The following is a 17,465-nucleotide window of genomic DNA, read 5'->3' on the forward strand; positions in this document are numbered from 1 at the left end:
ACCAGGCCAATACGTTTAACCTTACAATGAATCATTAGTTGGGTGTGCATGGTGAGATGTATACCTGTTGAGGATGTACCAGACTCCAGTGAGAGCCCCTGCTAGCCAGGAACCACTGAGCAGCCAGCTTGTGATGAACAGGGCTATGACATACACCGCTTGGAGGGAAAACACTGTGTAGATATAGAAATACACTGGCTCCAGGTAGGCCTGAAACAAACACACACACACACACACACACAATGAAATAATGACCAATCATCTTATCAATCATCTCCATTATTATTTGAAATGCCTCGTTAGTAGACGTGGGCTCTCTGTATTACCTGTATGGGTAGAATCCTATAGAGAACACCTAGGAACACCTCCTGATAGATGTTCATGCGTCGCAGGAGGTTGATGGTTCTCTTGGATTCAGTGGCATTATCATTGATGAGCTCTGAAAGACCTGATCGCATACAGACAGAAATAAGGTTCTTTCTTAAGGTAACTGTCCCATGTTTCCAGATTTCTATGAATTATGACCTATAATTAATTACAATATAAGTGAAATAGTTCTCCTTCCAAAAACTGGTAATCATGTGTGTTAAAAGGCAGTTTTTTTCTGTGTTGGAATGGTTTAGGTGAACAACAACAACAGAACAGAGCGGTGAGGAGGAGGAGCCTAAACGCGTCCGGAATCGACTTCACCATTCATTTTCTAGATTCAGGTTCAATCAAATGTCATTTTAAGCCTTGTTTTTCTATTGGCAGCGACAGCTGATTTCAGGATTGGGTATCGACTCGCTCCAGTTAAATATTTGTCATCTGATGTATTCGTTTCAGTCTCTGAATTGTTCAAACTTTTTTTCCTGATATAATGGCATAAAAACTACAATTTGTGCTCTGAATTAGCCTAGTGCACATGGGCGCCCAGCTACAGTATATCCTGCCCCGAGCTCGTTTGCCCCGGTTTTCCCTGGCTAAACTAGCTGAACTACGCTACAACTTTAAAACTTCTTTGTTAGTTAGACGTACAATCATGTAACTAAGAAATTCGCTGGAAAGAAACTAGATTTTAAAAAAAAATGGTTTTGTTGACTGGTTCGAGCAATCTGTCGTGTTGTAAGACAATGGTGGCGAAGGATATCATTGCTACTTAACACGGATCCAAGTTCAGTTTTGAGATCCACTGGCATCATTGGCATAGGGTTAGCTGGATGTTTCTGACTGGTCGTGGAACTGTGACAATGGGCAGCCTCTCCCTGCTTAGCTCGCTGGGATATGTAGTGATTTTGCCAACGCAGCCAGATATGTACACAGTCTTACACCCTTAACCTTTTTTAAACTGACTATTGTATTTGTTGATTCAATCTGACTTTATTGGTATAATGAGTAATCCAGGAATGTAAAAAGTTAATTGACACGAGAAAACTAGAGAAAACTGCAACTACAGAGTGCCAATGGCTACAATGAATGGCTAAATTACTTCCAGACACGAACGGCCAGCGGAGCTCCTCCTCTTCCTCACTACTTTATTGTGTAGGCGAGTAACCGGTCATTAAAAATATTAACGCGAATAGACAACTGATTGGCCAGCTCATCCTCCTCAGGAGGATGTCATCATCCTTTATGAGGAAATAGCAAGCTTAAAAAAAATACAAAAATGTAAACGGTCTTTAACTTTTAAAAAGTGAGATTTTCCCTGGACACTTACTTTAAACTTTCTGTGACTGGTCCACTTTCAGTATATAGAGTAATACAGCCACTCATTCAACCTAAACAGACTAACTTCTCCAGAGTTATAGGGTGTGAGATACTAATTCCACATTTGCGTGACAATTTAAAAAAAACGGTGACACATCACTCTGATCTCATATTAACTCTGCTGAGTTGTGATGTCGGGATAAGATCACGCTAACTTGGGCAGATGGAATCATGTAAACAAAGTGTGATCATGTTTCCAGTCTGCTGGGCTAGAGCGTTATTGAATCACGTTTGGTATGGGCAAACAGTACCTCGAAAATAGCAACAAAAGATCTGAGGTTTCGCTCCAGGCCTTTGATTAGAGCCAGGCAAAATGACTGCGCTATATCCATGCATAAATACAACAGCACCCATCCTGAGAGGTGCTGTTAAAAGATCAAGTATGACAGGTCACTTACAATGCCATAGTTTTTTTTATTTTCTTCATTGTCTCCCTTTTAACTAGCTTTGTTACCATGGTTACATAACAAGCCATTGGTCAAATACCTCCCTCATTACATAATGATGAAGGGACACAACCAGACAGACAAGTGGACCGAGGGGTATGTCAATGCCCTCTGTCTCGCTATTTTAAAGGACCTCTCTTTTGGCAAATGCTTGCATAATTCAAATACATTTATTTAATGAGGGCGAAAAGATGACTGTCCAGAGTTTACAAGAGAAGGAAATGTTTTAAAAGTGAATGGGCTCATTTCCAGGGCATTGAGTTCTGAAAGAGCACTTGTGGCCATAAAAGGTTATGATTCTCAGTAGCCTCTGTGCTCTTTCCCCTGAGATGACTAGTAGAATAACCTGAGGGGATTGTGGGAGTAGGGGGGCTAGCCTATATCTACTGTGAGTAGATTGTCATTGTACCATACCTTGCTGTATGGAGGGAGCTCTCAACATCTGTTTATAGTACGAGTAGTACAGGCCACATTCTGTCCGAAAGGAGATTTCACGCTCAACTTCCTGAAATATAAGTAGAGATGAAAATACATTTACAAAACATAAAAACCAGACAAAAAACAAAGATGAGTTCTCCATATGAACAACAGGTACAGTGCATTGAAAGTACTCAGACCCATTGAATTTTTCCACATTTTGTTACGTTACAGCCTTATTCTAAAATTGATTAAATATTTTTTTCCCCTCAACAATCTACACCCCATAATGACAAAGCAAAAACATGTTTTTGTGCAAATGTATACATTTTCTAAACTGAAATATCACATGTACATAAGTATTCAGACCCTTTACTCAGTACTTTGTTGAAGCACCTTTGGCAGCGATTACAGCCTTGAGTCTTCTTGGGTATGACGCTACGTTTTTGCCCCACTGTATATTCAATCTCTCCCTATCCCAGTCTGTTGTCCCCACATGCTTCAAGATGGCCAACATTGTCCCCGTACCTAAGAAAGCAAAGGTAATTTAACTAAATGACTATCGGCCCATAGCACTCACCTATGTCATCATGAAGTGCTTTGAGAGACTAGTCAAGGATCATATCACCTCCATCTTACCTGCCACCCTAGACCCACTTCAATTTGCTTACCGCCCCAATAGATCCACAGACAACGCAATCGCCACCACACTGCCCTGTCCCATCTGGACAAAAGGTATACCTATGTAAGAATGCTGATCATTGACAATAGCTCAGAATTTAACACCATAGTACCCTCCAAGCTCATCATCAAGCTAGAGGCCCTGGGTCTGAACCCCGCCCTGTGCAACTGGGTCCTGGACTTCCTGACGGATCGCCCCTAGGTGTTGAAGGTAGGAAACAACACCATCTCTTCACTGATCCTCAACACTAGTGCTCCCTCCTGTACTCCCTGTTCACCCATGACTGCGTGGCCAAGCACGCCTCCAACTCAATCATCAAGTTTGCAGATGACACAACAGTAGTAGGCTTAATTACCAACAATGATGAGAGGAGGTGAGGGCTCTGGGAGTCTGGTGCCAGGAAAATAACTACTCACTCAACGTCAACAAAACTAAGGAGATGATCGTGGACTTCAGGAAACAGCAGAGGGAGCACCCCCCTATCCACATCGATGGGACCACAGTGGAGAAGGTGGAAAGTTTCAAGTTCCTCGGCGTACACAACACTGACAAACTGAAATGGTCCACCCACACAGACAATGTGGTGAAGAAGGAGCAACAGCGCCTTTTCAACCTCAGGAGGCTGAATACATTTGTCTTAACACCTAAAACCCCCAAAATATTTACAGATGCACAATTGAGAGCATCCTGTCGGGCTGTATCACCGCCTGGTACGGCAACTGCACCGCCCACAACCGCAAAGCTCTCCAGAGGATGGTGTGGTCTGCCCAACGCATTACCGGGGGAAAACCTCCCGCCCTCCAGGACACCTACAGCACCCGATGCCATAGGAAGGCCAAAAAGATTATCAAGGACATCAACCACCCGAGCCACTGCCTGTTCACCCCACTATCATCCAGAAGGCGAGGTCAGTACAGGTGCATCAAAGCTGGGACTGAGAGACTGAGAAACAGCTTCCATCTCAAGGCCATCAGACTGCTTAACAGCCATCACTAGCACATCAGAGGCGGCTGCCTATAGACATAGACACTGGCCATTTTTAGAAATGGATCACTAGCCACTTTAATAATGTTTCCGTATCTAGCATTAATCATTACTCATCTCATATGTGTAAACTGCACGCCACACTTGTGATGCACTAGTGATATGACATTTTTGTCCGATACAGATATCCAATATTTTCCTTGACAAAAAAAACCACGATACGATAACAATTTTAGCGGCCTTTTAAGCATTCTAGTACAGTTAAATAGTTAAAACATACACACGGACACTGCATCGCAGTGCAAGAGGCGTCAATACAGTCCCTGGATCGAATCCAGGTTATATCACACCCGGCCGTGATTGGAAGACACATAGGCCGGTGCACAATTGGCCCAGTGTCGTCTGGGTTTGGCTGGGGTAGGCCGTCATTGTAAATAAGAATTTGTTCTTAACTGACTTGCCAAGTTAAATAAACAGTTACACACACACCAAAAAGTGATTTTGTTGGGATTTACATATGTCCCCATTACCAGTAAAACATCATCAAAACCTACTTTCACTTACTTGCTGTGCTGTTTCATTGTTCATTAGTTCAGTCGTTTCATTCTCAACCAGGATTTCATCATACATGTCAAACAGTAAAGTTTCAGCTCTGTCTATCCGTGGCCTCTCTTCCTCGGTGCGCACTGTCACTGTGTCCGTTTCCATCTCGTTCAACTGTGTATGTAACATTTCACGTAAACCATGTTTCTTGTCTGCATCGAAGTAACATAGCATAAAGCAGGGTGGTGACAGTAAAGAGAGAATACCACCAAATCGCTTACTCACAGCCTGTGTCAGCCGTTTTGTTGAGCAGGCGTTTCAAAGCCATGACAGAGGGCATCACGTCTGCTGCAGGCACAGTTGAGGAGCTTATTTCTCGAGTCAGTTGTTTGAATGGACCTAGCTGGTGTGTTCAGGTTTCACACATGTTCTCAAATGCCATTGAAATGGCAGCAGCGGTATGACAACCAGTACATTCATGAGCATGCAATACGACTTTCCTCAGTACGAAATCCTCGACGATCCATTGTGCTGTCAGACTCAGCATGCTCATGGGGTTGATCTCGCTGGTCCAAATGTCAGTCGTGAAGCTAATAGCAGTGACACTATTACTGTGCAACTCCTGTAGGGCAACATCTGAAAAATAGCACACTTGGTAGTGTGTACCGGTGCGAAACCACCATCGCCCACGACAGAGAACGGTTGATTGTCAAGGGCAATGAATTCCATTATCTTGGCGTTAATGGATTTCGCCTTTGAGTTACTCTTTCAGATGACTGCTCGACTTGTTGACTGCTCAATCCACAAGGCAGACATTGTGGGCTAGGTCAGGAATGCTGTGTTGAACGTGTACCGCAAAATTAAACTAGACATCGTTAAACTAGACATCGGGCCAATGCCGATGTTGGCATTTTTAGCTAATATCGGCCGATTCTGATATGTTCACCGATATATCGTGCATCCCTGCTCCAAACTATTTTATGGTATCTAAGTCACTTTTAAACTGTGTTTACATACTGCATCACCCATCTCATTGTACAGTTGAAGTTGGAAGTTTACATACAATTAGGTTGGAGTCATTAAAACCCTTTTTTCAACCATTCCACAAATTTCTTATTAACAAACTATAGTTTTGGCAAGTAGGTTAGGACATCTACTTTGCGCATGAGACAAGTAATTTTTCCAACTATTCTTTTCAGACATATTATTTCACTTATAATTCACTCTATCACAATTCCAGTGGGACAGAAGTTTACATAAAATAAGTTGACTGTGCCTTTAAACAGCTTGGAAAAATTCCAGAAAATTATGTCATGGCTTAAGAAGCTTCTGATTGACTCAAGTGATGTCAATTAGCCTATTGGAGGTGTACCTGTGGATATATTTCAAGGCCTACCTTCAAACTCAGTGCCTCTTTGCTTGACATCATGGGGAAATCAAAGGAAATCAGCCCCAAAAATTTGTAGACCTCCACAAGTCTGGTTCACCCATGGTAGCAATTTCCAAACACCTGAAGATACCACATTCATCTGTACAAACAATAGTATGCAAGTATAAACACCATGTGACCACGCAGCCGTCATACCGCTCAGGAAGGAGACGCGTTCTGTCTCCTAGAGATGAACGTACTTTGGTGCGAAAAGTGCAAATCATTCCCAGAACAACAGCAAAGGACATTGTGAAGATGCTGGAGGAAACGGGTACACAAGTATCTATATCCACAGTAAAAATGAGTCCTATATCAACATAACCTGAAAGGCCACTCAGCAAGGAAGAAGCCACTGCTCCAAAACCGCCATAAAAAAACCAGACTACGGTTTGTAACTGCACACAGGGACAAAGATCGTACTTTTTGGAGAAATGTCCTCTGGTCGGATGAAACAAAAATAGAACTGTTTGGCCATAATGACCATCGTTATGGGGGTGTGCTCTGCTGCAGGAGGGACTGGTGCACTTCACAAAATAGATGGCTTCATGAGGAAGGAAAATTGTGTGGATATATTGAAGCAACATCAGTCAGGAAGTTAAAGCTTGGTCGCAAATGGGTCTTCCAAATGGACAATGACCCCAAGCATACTTCCAAAGTTGTGGCAAAATGGCTTAAGGTCAGCAAAGTCAGGGTATTGGAGTGGCCATCACAAAGCCCTGACCTCAATCCCATAGAAAATGTGTGGGCAAAACTGAAAAAGCATGTGTGAGCAAGGAGGCCTACAAACCTGACTCAGTTACACCAGCTCTGTCAGGAGGAATCAGACAAAATTCACCCAACTTATTGTGGGAAGCTTGTGGAAGGCTACCCGAAACCTCACTTCTGACTTCAACTGTTTATACTGTATTGTATACTACACCACTGACTGTTAAACAGCCATCTCCAGCACATCTGAGGCTGCTGCCTATAGACATAGATTAGGAATCACTGGCCACTTTAAGGAAATTAAATACTAGCCATTTTAATAATGTTTCCGCATCTTGCATTCTACAGTATCTTAGTCACTTTAATTGTATTTAAATATTGCATCACCCATCTCATATGTAAATACTGTATTCTATACTATGCCACTGTATCTTAGTCCAGTGCTGCTCTGACATATATGTACATATTCTTAATCCATTCCTTATTTAGATGTGCGTATTTTTTGGAATATGTTGTGAAACTATTAGATATTACTTGGACTGTCGGAGCTAGAAGCACAAGCATTTCGCTACACCAGCCATAACATCTGCTAGACATGTGTATGTGACCAATACATTTGATTTGATTCTTGACATTAGCAGAGCACAGCTTACCTTGAGGTGAGAGAACCACAGAAGGTTCTCGTGTATGGAGTAAACACACCAGGCATGAGCCAGCCCAGTTAGCACAGCCAAAACCAACCCTGCTGCCATGACAACAGTCTGCCAAGGCCACAGAGGTGGAATGCTCAGACGGTACCAATTCTGGGAATCTCTCCCAGAGTCTTCCCTTTCACTGACCCTTAAACCCCCACGTGCTTCAACACAACTTTCAGCAGACATATCATATTGAGAGATGTCCCAGGAACGCTCCAGCTTGCTCGGTCCTCTCTTGCGTATTTCCATGTCTGGATGCAGGATTGCTCATGCAGGTCTTGCTTCTAACATCCAGCAGTCACTCACTGATGAGAAAGTACCCAGGCGGAGTCATGATTAGAACCTCTCCATGTGACCATGGCTTACTTCCAAGCTCACTCCTCTCATGGTCCAGCAAACAGTCTGAAAAAAACAAAAACTGGCCCCTCACTCCGTTTCTGTTTTCCCAGTCGATCTTGTTTAACTGCCCAATCTCAGTCTAATAACCAGTTGATGGAAAAAAAGAAAAGAAAGCAATCACATTGGTTTTACAAGGCCATTAAAAAAGGCTTTAAAAGGCAAAACAATCTGAAGCAAACAGGGACCAGCTCGGTCTGTGTTCTGGAAGACAACTGAAATCGCCGGACAGGGAAGGCGAATCAACTCACAACCACAACTGGTGACCTCTCGGCACATCTATTAAAAAAAGAGAGAGAGAGAGGAAAAAGCCATAGACAAAAAGCCTGGAACATCGTTTGGAAAACCATTTGTCAGACCGCTTAAGTAGTTCTAAAAGTGGAGTGAGCGAGAGAAGTGGTCAGAAATAAGCGTCGGTAGGTGCTATAACTGTCATGGACATGACTCAACACGGGGTGAATTTAGTAGGCCCGGACGCAGCTGTTTCTCTGTGAACAGTGATGTCCCATAGGAAATAACTAAGAGACATGTCTGCCTTTCAGACACGCTACTGTAACATTCAGTCAACGCTGAGCCAAAACTGACCCAACATGCGGACGGTGCTTAAAAACAATATGGAATCATTCAATTCGGTCTCTTTCAAAACAAGCAGACTCCCAAAACAGAGCAGACATGACCGGCATTCTCCCGTGCAGCCCTCAAGTCACAATAGATTAACTGCAACAAACAATCACCACTGACTCCAAGACAAGGAAATTCATATTCAGCATGTTTTGCTGCACTCAGTCCCCACTTGATTCAGTCAAGAGACATTGTTCCTGAGGATAGCTGATGAAACATAAGGAGAGCATTGCTTATTCCAGTCATGGTCATCTCTACCCGAAGTCAGAACTAAAGCATGAATCATATAAGGTAGTACCGGTAGTCATAGGATACCACTGTTCAGCTTTTTCCACAGTGTGGATTTAAAATCTCTTAGAAAGCCACGACTAGGATTGCATTAACAGGCATCACACACACACACACACACACACACACACACACACACACACACACACACACACACACACACACACACACACACACACACACACACACACACACACACACACACACACACACACACACACACACACACACACACACACACTTTTCTGGGAAACTGCTAGGCTCACAATGTGCAGTGATGTCACCCTCTTGAACACTGTGTTAAATAAACACACAGAGTTTGAATACAGGGGAGTCGCTACTGCCAGCTCTGTAAAGTTACCCGCATTTATTATAAATGAGAACATCTGTCTACCTTCTCTACGTTCACAGAGAGACAGAGGCAGAGAAGGGGGAGAAAAAAACACAACACAAAGACAAAGAAACAGAATAGAATCAAATATGTGCATCCACGCAGGTTAGCTCAATTAGGTGTGAGCTTTGATATCCATGACACACTCGCAAATTATTCACAACCTGGATGAGTGGGCCGAGTTGTGCTGTGCATTTGTGTGGGAGGTATACACCTGGACTCTCAAAGAGAAAACACAGCACCGTGAGGGGAAAAAAACAACTGTCAACTACCACTGCTCCTGACAAAATCAACACCCGGGAATTATTGAGGAGGGAGGCCTGACAAGAAGCTCAAAATGTGGTCCATTTAATGACGTCCCAGACTACAGGAAAGGCACTTCACGTCAGACTGAACATGATATAATATCTTTGGGCAGAATCACATGTTCTTTTTTACTGTTCTGGAAGGCTCAGGGTGGATTCGGTAACAACCGCTGGCTTGAATTTCAGGACTTTGGTTATAAAAGGGCTGAAAAACAATCTGTTTAGAAAGACGTGGAGAACCCATCTGTCTGTTTCACCTTGAGGTGTTTATGACTTCAGGAAATCCAACAAAGGAAATAGATCATAACTCACGATATGTCATACAAGTTACACGTAATCAAGATCTCTTCCTTTCTATAACCTATTCATTATTGCCAACAACTTGACGACATGATTCCAACATGTGAAATTGACGAGGGGTGGGGTGCAGGACAGTCAAGTAACAATGGTGATACAGTGAGGTCATCTGTGGGGATTCTCACCTTAATGTTGGAAAACCACAGGTCATTTTCATGGAGCGTAGCCACATAGATGCAGGACAGCATGCCAAGACTAATTCCCACAGTCCAACCTATGGCAACCCACAGCACTGTCCTCCATGTCCATACGCCTGAAGAGAGAATAACATAACACAAAACAATACTCATGTCTCCATTGATAGCCTATACATCTTTTGGCTAAACAAGGTTCTTGTATGTATGCATTATGAGGAAACTATAACCATCTTACGTTGACCAATGTGACACCATGCCTAACAGGATGTTAGGGATGACCAAGGAGGAAACAAGAGATACTGAGATAGGGTGCAAAAAGAAAATGTAGGGGTTTTATTTATCAAATGTGCAAAATACAAATTATGACTAGAGAAAATAAACCAAAGTGCTTTAATAAAGACACAATTGATTAATTAATTGAAATGAAAAAAAACAGACTGTCCTAATGTCTCAACTTTTAAAAAACAAACAGATCTAAGGTGCAGGAACAGAACGTACATACGTCACCTGAAAAGAAGCGGTTTGACAGAGAGAATATATGGGGAGTGGCCAGCGCCATTCACTTTCAATTCACATCATCATGACATAAAGTGGGAATGTACTGATCAGATGTTAAATACATAGTTATTTTAGCGTTAGCTGTACGCAACAACAAAAAAGATCAATGAATGAAAAGGTACTTTGCTATTTTAACACGTCAAGGGAAGAAAAAAAATGTTCCTCTGCGGTGACATTTCCCAACGCCCCTCCAGAAACATACTTCAGCGTCGGAATTCCGCTCGGACCTCCTTTACCAGAACACAGCCGGCATCCATGCTGCGCAGACATGGTGCCGGTGACGAGAGACACGGCAGTAAACAAGACATTATATAGAACTTTTACTGTTTGCTCATAAATGGTTCAATTAAAAGTTAGATGGAGTTAAGTATACAAGTGACTGTTACCACGTAAAACTATGAAGCATGCATTCAACATAGAGAAACGATGATATCAAACGGCAAGATTGTATTTCCGCAATAAAGTTATGTACGGGATATAAGAAAACAAAAAGCAAAGGGTCACGTCCTCATTTCTATATTATGTGTATCGCTAGTGTGTATATGTGACTGGGGTCATTGTGCTGCTAACAGCGTAGCTTCCTCCGCAGTCTGACTGCCCCATACTGGGCTCGAACCAGTGATCCACGGCAACGCAACACGTGACCACCCTCCTTGACAACATTCAAATGGGTTGCGCCCCCTAAAAAAGGTACCAATTGGATGGCTTCGTCCGCAACATTTCAAGCTAGCCGCAGAGTGAGTTTACGGTACACTCTTAACTCCATTACACTCACCGAGGGATGGGTATCGCTAAGATTTTAACGGTATTACTACTCTTACCGATACCGCTTATCGATCCGGTACTTTAACGGTATTCTTATTGGTTATTTTTGTTATTTCTAACGGGGAAAAAAACTAAACAAATTAAGAACAGAATTAACATTGTTTTGCTTTATTTTATGAAATGTAAAATAAATACGATTATATATATTTTTTTTTACAGCAAAAGAAACCGCAATGTTTTGAACAAATCACTATTATAGACTAATGTTGTGATGATGGAAATGTAAAACAAATTAGATAAAAAATATTTTCCTGCAAAAGAAAATACAGTGGTTTAGAGCAACACGGGTGGGGCATGCAGGTGGGCTGCAAAATGACTAACAGTTCTTAGCAGTTCTTCTGGAGAAAGATCAACATATTTGCCTTCTCTGGCAGAAGTCGGGACCTCTCCTGGCTTATTGTGTTCCCTGCAGTCGAAAATACACTCTCGCTAGGGGTGGAGGAGGCTTGAGCACAGAGGTAGCTTGTTGCAATGTTTGTGAGGAGGGGCAGAGTAGCTCTCTTCTCCCACCACCACATCACAGGATCTTCAGCCATGGGAACGGGAGGCAGGCCTTCGTAGAGCTCCACCTCTAGGTCAACACGCTCGCTGAGGTTGAGGGACGAGGTGTCCTGTTGGATCGTCAACCTCAACTCCCTGTCCTCCTGTGAGAACAGCTCCTCCAAGGCACCCCTTGTTTTGTACAATGGAGGTCTCCTCCATTTCCTCTCCTTCACTCCTCCTCCTGTTGCAGGTGCTCTGTGTGACTGCTCCGGCTCCTCTGACAGCCCTGGTGTTGCTCCTTGTCACTTTGGCCTCAACAGCTGCCTTCCTCAGCCTGCCCCAGGTGGCGTCACTCAACGACCTCCCTTTAAATCTGGGGTCCATTGATGTGGCCTCATGCAGGAAGGCTTGAATGTCCTCATCCTGATAGCGCTCTGGGAGGTTCTCCCACACCTTCTCTTTGATGGTTGCCACAAACGTTGTATCTTCACGCTTCACAGTGAATTGCTCTTCAAGTTTTTCGAGGATGGGTATGATCTGTCCACAGGTGGCATTCTTTTCACATGTCACACACACAGTGTGGATGTATAGAGGATTCTCATGAGCTGGACAAACTCCTCAGCCTTATGGAAGTCCTTGTCCTTCAGACGGTCCAGGTAGTCCTTGGTCATTGCCTTTTGCAGTCGTGGGTCCAAGGCTGCTGCTTGGATCGCTGGATACTGCTCCATGAATCTCTCTATCATTAGATAGAGTTCCATCTGGTCTTGACATCAAGGATGAGTGCGTGCTGCGGAAGGCCTGAAACAACAACAAAAAACAACATACATTTCATTACCGCACACTTGGATATTGAATTCAATTGTTAAATGTGGGAATTTCAAAATAATACTTTTAATAGATTGAACTGGCTTCTTACCAAGGAGCTGCTGCTTGGAGGGTCTCTTGAACCACACGACCACTGCTCTGATTGGGGCTGGACATGGAGGATCTCTTGAACCACACGACCACTGCTCTGATTGGGGCTGGACATGGAGGATCTCTTGAACCACACGACCACTGCTCTGATTGGGGCTGGACATGGAGGATCTCTTGAACCACACGACCACTGCTCTGATTGGGGCTGGACATGGAGGATCTCTTGAACCACACGACCACTGCTCTGATTGGGGCTGGACATGGAGGATCTCTTGAACCACACGACCACTGCTCTGATTGGGGCTGGACATGGAGGATCTCTTGAACCACACGACCACTGCTCTGATTGGGGCTGGACATGGAGGATCTCTTGAACCACACGACCACTGCTCTGATTGGGGCTGGACATGGAGGATCTCTTGAACCACACGACCACTGCTCTGATTGGGGCTGGACATGGAGGATCTCTTGAACCACACGACCACTGCTCTGATTGGGGCTGGACATGCTCTGAGGATCTCTTGAACCACACGACCACTGCTCTGATTGGGGCTGGACATGGAGGATCTCTTGAACCACACGACCACTGCTCTGATTGGGGCTGGACATGGAGGATCTCTTGAACCACACGACCACTGCTCTGATTGGGGCTGGACATGGAGGATCTCTTGAACCACACGACCACTGCTCTGATTGGGGCTGGACATGGAGGATCTCTTGAACCACACGACCACTGCTCTGATTGGGGCTGGACATGGAGGATCTCTTGAACCACACGACCACTGCTCTGATTGGGGCTGGACATGGAGGATCTCTTGAACCACACGACCACTGCTCTGATTGGGGCTGGACATGGAGGATCTCTTGAACCACACGACCACTGCTCTGATTGGGGCTGGACATGGAGGATCTCTTGAACCACACGACCACTGCTCTGATTCGAGCTGCCCATTTATTGATGGAAGTCACTTTGTAGATTTTCTGCGCTGACAGATTCAATGTGTGTGCAAAGCATCCTATTGTTAGAAAGTATAGCCTCTTGATGGCAACATCCATATCGCCAGCATTATCAACAGTCAAAGCTACAATCTTGCTTGGCTCTACCACAAACTCTTCCAGAATGTCTGAGATCTCCTCTGTCACTACTTCACCAGTTTGCGATTTGTACACTGCCCTGGTGTGGAGGACCTTGTTTTACACTGCCCTGGTTTGTGTAGTGTACTGTAACAGTGAGAAAGTGGTCCTGACAGAGGCTGGTCTACCCTTCTGATGTGATGGCCAGCTTTGGCACATCCTTCAGCTCATACCAGGTAAGAATTAACGTGTCACTGAGGTAACTCCTGGAGGGAGGGGTATATTTGGGGTTGAGTGCAGTGCCTTGCTCATCTCTCTACAGTAAAATAAAAAGATAGTTGTGTTGAATTATTGTGTTGTTGTGTATGTTGTGTGTATTGTATTGTTGAGTGTTGGGACTAACATACAACCCTTTTACACTACTATATCCTAAAAATAAATACAACTCAATATAAACCGACAGACTGTTCCCTAAAGCCCTTGGACTCCACTGTTGCAAAGGGGTGTAGGCCTTTCACTATGAACTTGATCATGGCTAGGTGGCACTCATTCACCCTCTCCTCAGTCATCCTCCCACTAGCTGCCAGCGTGAAGGGGCTTTGGGCTTGTCTTTGGCTTGGACCAGTGGTATTAGAGGGAGGAGTGGTTTGGTTCATTGTAGCTGCCACGTTAACGTTCATAAATTCAATCAGCTGTCTAATGGTTCCTTCTGATCATGAACCCATGTTCGCATAATCTAGTTAACTCGGTGTGTGGGCTCTAGGCTGCTAGCATACATACCTAACGTAGATCGGGCAACGAGAGATGAACTACGAGCTAGGCAGTCGAAAAGTGTGCATTTCTCTGCCTGTACACAATGCACTTTCGATAGATGTTTGGAAAGATTGCTCGTGTTTCCGCCCTTACAAGCAAAAATGTCTTGTTGCAACGAGCATTGTCAGCATTGACTCTGGTGAAGAGTAACCACACTTTTGAACATCGTCACTAATTAAGAGCAGGGTCTTTCTGGTGTGTGTGTGCGCACGCTGTAGTCTGTGAGAGAGAGATCTCTCTTCTGGATTGGGAATAGCGAAAATGCCTCATAAACAAATGTCTTAATCTTATTGCAAATTAGAAACGGTTGATGAGATAAAATGTGCAAGATAACGTTTACGTAGCAATAATAAACAGGAAATGTATTTTCTTAAATTTCTCCAGTACCGAAAGCAGAACCGATAATGTCAGAGCTTATCGATACTACAGTCTTTCATAAGGTACACGGTAAGGGGTCCCGTTTAATACCAGGTTTCAGTACCCATCCCTACACTCACCCGCACTCACCCCTTCTAAACCGTCCTTCTTGACAACGCTCCAATGGGTTGAGCCACCCAAATACCAATTGGATGGCTCCATCCGCAAACATTTCAAGATAGATGTGGAGTGAGCTCATTGTATGTTTTTAACTCCATTACGTATTGTTTAAAGTGAGCGTTAAGGTGCATATGTGCCATCTGTAAAGCAGTTTTTTTTTACTGTGTAACACGCGGTGCGGCCGTCACACAGGGATTGGTCCAATATGTTGATGTGAATACTGAGCATGACACTAACCGTCTGAAGTCCTCTCTAGGGGCTCTGCTGAAGGGTAGAACCTCTGGTTCAGGACCTCTGGACCAGGCTCCTTACTTCCTTTGCTGCCCTTCCTCTGCCTAAGGGCAGTCATGGTGGCTCACTGAAAAAGGAGGGGCAGCTATTAGTCTTCCACACAAGATAGGGACCTACACACACACACACACCCTGCCAAGGACCTCAACTCCCCCACGGAGTTGAGAGCAGACTAGATTTTTCTGACTCCGATTCTCTAATCGATATGCGCCGATTCATAAACATGTTTCACTGTTAAACCCTTACCGTGTACCTATGCATATCCTCTGCTGTTGAATGCCTTTCTTTGTTTGCTGAAATCCATACTTTTTAATAAACCGTTAATCAAATACAAATCACAGACTGTTTCCTCATTGCTGTTGCTCTAAGATGGCAACTCAGCGTGAATGCACACCTGCCAATTGAATCTCAACAAGGAAACAAGGCTGTAGTTGTATTTGATTAACATTTTACTCAAAAGTATGGATTTCAGCAAACAAAGAAAGGTACGCAACAGAGGACAAACATAGGTACACAGTAAGTGTTTAACAATTTACAGACACACATACGAGAGAGAGTAGAAAGTACATTTAAATGCATAAGAAGTAACCATCCATTCACACACAATTAGAAAATGACCAGTTAAAACAACATCCAAGTGTGATGCTGCTTGACTGAGGCGGTATGTGCCTCCATCAGTTGGCTATTGTCCCATTGTATTACATCCTATATAGGTTATGGAATTGGAATCATAATGGACACGAACAGTATAATGCAAAGCATCTTTCGTATTTACCATGTGTCATTGTATAGGTGCCATTGACTTCATTTGAACAGCAAAGAGCAATGTTTTCACCGTTACCTCATGGGACAGACTGCACATCAACGTGTCCCCTGATGTCATCAAATAGTGACTGACTGTCTATCGAAAGTGTGTCGCGTCTCCATCATCCTATGCTGCCATTACAGTTTTGCAAAAAGAAAAACAACTAAACACAAACACATTTTTTTTTGTGGTAACCCATGAAAAAACCGCAAACAAACTACACAATTGTCTCTTGCTTTTCATTCATTCGCTGTTTTCATTCATCACACAGGCCTGGGTTGCAGCGGCATTTCCTACTCACGCCGCTGCTAGAATGTCATGAAATATCAGAACGCATCACTCGCTAATCTCGGTCTCTTCGAATGGACAGCCTCAGTATCGGTTTCATGCTCGGTCGATAGTGAATGTCGTTTTTGATAGCAACAAAAAATTATTTGATTACACTTGTTCATACATTTATGCCTCACCCTCGACAGCGCTTGCAATCCCTTATCGGATGTCCAAAGGTTTCTCCTCTCTCCCTCCCACCGACACTCGATACATGCGTAGAGTCTCTAGTTCAGTCGTGTAAAGGCTTGAAACAATGTAGCACATTTTCAGACCCGGCGCCTTCTATGCCACCCACCACGAGAAAAAATAATATTTGGTTAAGTTGAAAAACTGATACTTTTTTATGTATAAATTAATAAATAAATGAATATGAATAATTCTGGTCCTACAAAAATCGACACATAGAACACACAATAGCACAGCGCCACACGTCGAATTGCTTATTATTATCCTGAATGTCATCATCAATTATAGAAAGACAGCAACTCACACAATTGTAAACACTTAGGCTACATTCTGGATGTATAAAATGTACCACCACCACTATCAGCTTCCGGGGAAGTTTGGTGACACCTATTCATTCAAGGGGTTTTCTTTATTTTTACTTATTTTCTACATTGTAGAATAATAGTGAAGACATCAGAAATATTATATAACACATATGGAATCATGTAGTAACCAAAAAAGTGTTA

At 43.5% G+C, this 17,465-nt stretch overlaps 1 protein-coding gene across 3 annotated transcripts in view; it reads right to left on the reverse strand.

The window, feature by feature from the left end:
* The window catches only part of LOC139411347 (protein C-mannosyl-transferase DPY19L3-like), a 39,788-nt gene extending 22,801 nt beyond the window's left edge, over positions 1 to 16,987 (reverse strand). Inside the window, exons 1-6 of one of the 3 annotated variants that reach the window (XM_071157606.1) lie at positions 16,898 to 16,975; positions 15,585 to 15,705; positions 10,131 to 10,258; positions 2,607 to 2,697; positions 327 to 448; positions 65 to 210 (exon numbers count right to left, since the gene is read on the reverse strand). In XM_071157606.1, the coding sequence (XP_071013707.1) occupies positions 65 to 210; positions 327 to 448; positions 2,607 to 2,697; positions 10,131 to 10,258; positions 15,585 to 15,696 (599 nt within the window). In that variant the 5' untranslated portion in view covers positions 15,697 to 15,705; positions 16,898 to 16,975. Of the gene's footprint in view, positions 1 to 64; positions 211 to 326; positions 449 to 2,606; positions 2,698 to 7,605; positions 7,955 to 10,130; positions 10,259 to 15,584; positions 15,706 to 16,897 lie in introns of those variants that run through there. The other 2 variants (XM_071157607.1, XM_071157605.1) reach the window with 2 other exon arrangements.
* Positions 16,988 to 17,465: the final 478 nt, after the last annotated feature.

The sequence above is a fragment of the Oncorhynchus clarkii genome, chromosome 6 (genome assembly GCF_045791955.1).
Source record: "Oncorhynchus clarkii lewisi isolate Uvic-CL-2024 chromosome 6, UVic_Ocla_1.0, whole genome shotgun sequence".
NCBI lineage: Eukaryota > Metazoa > Chordata > Actinopteri > Salmoniformes > Salmonidae > Oncorhynchus > Oncorhynchus clarkii.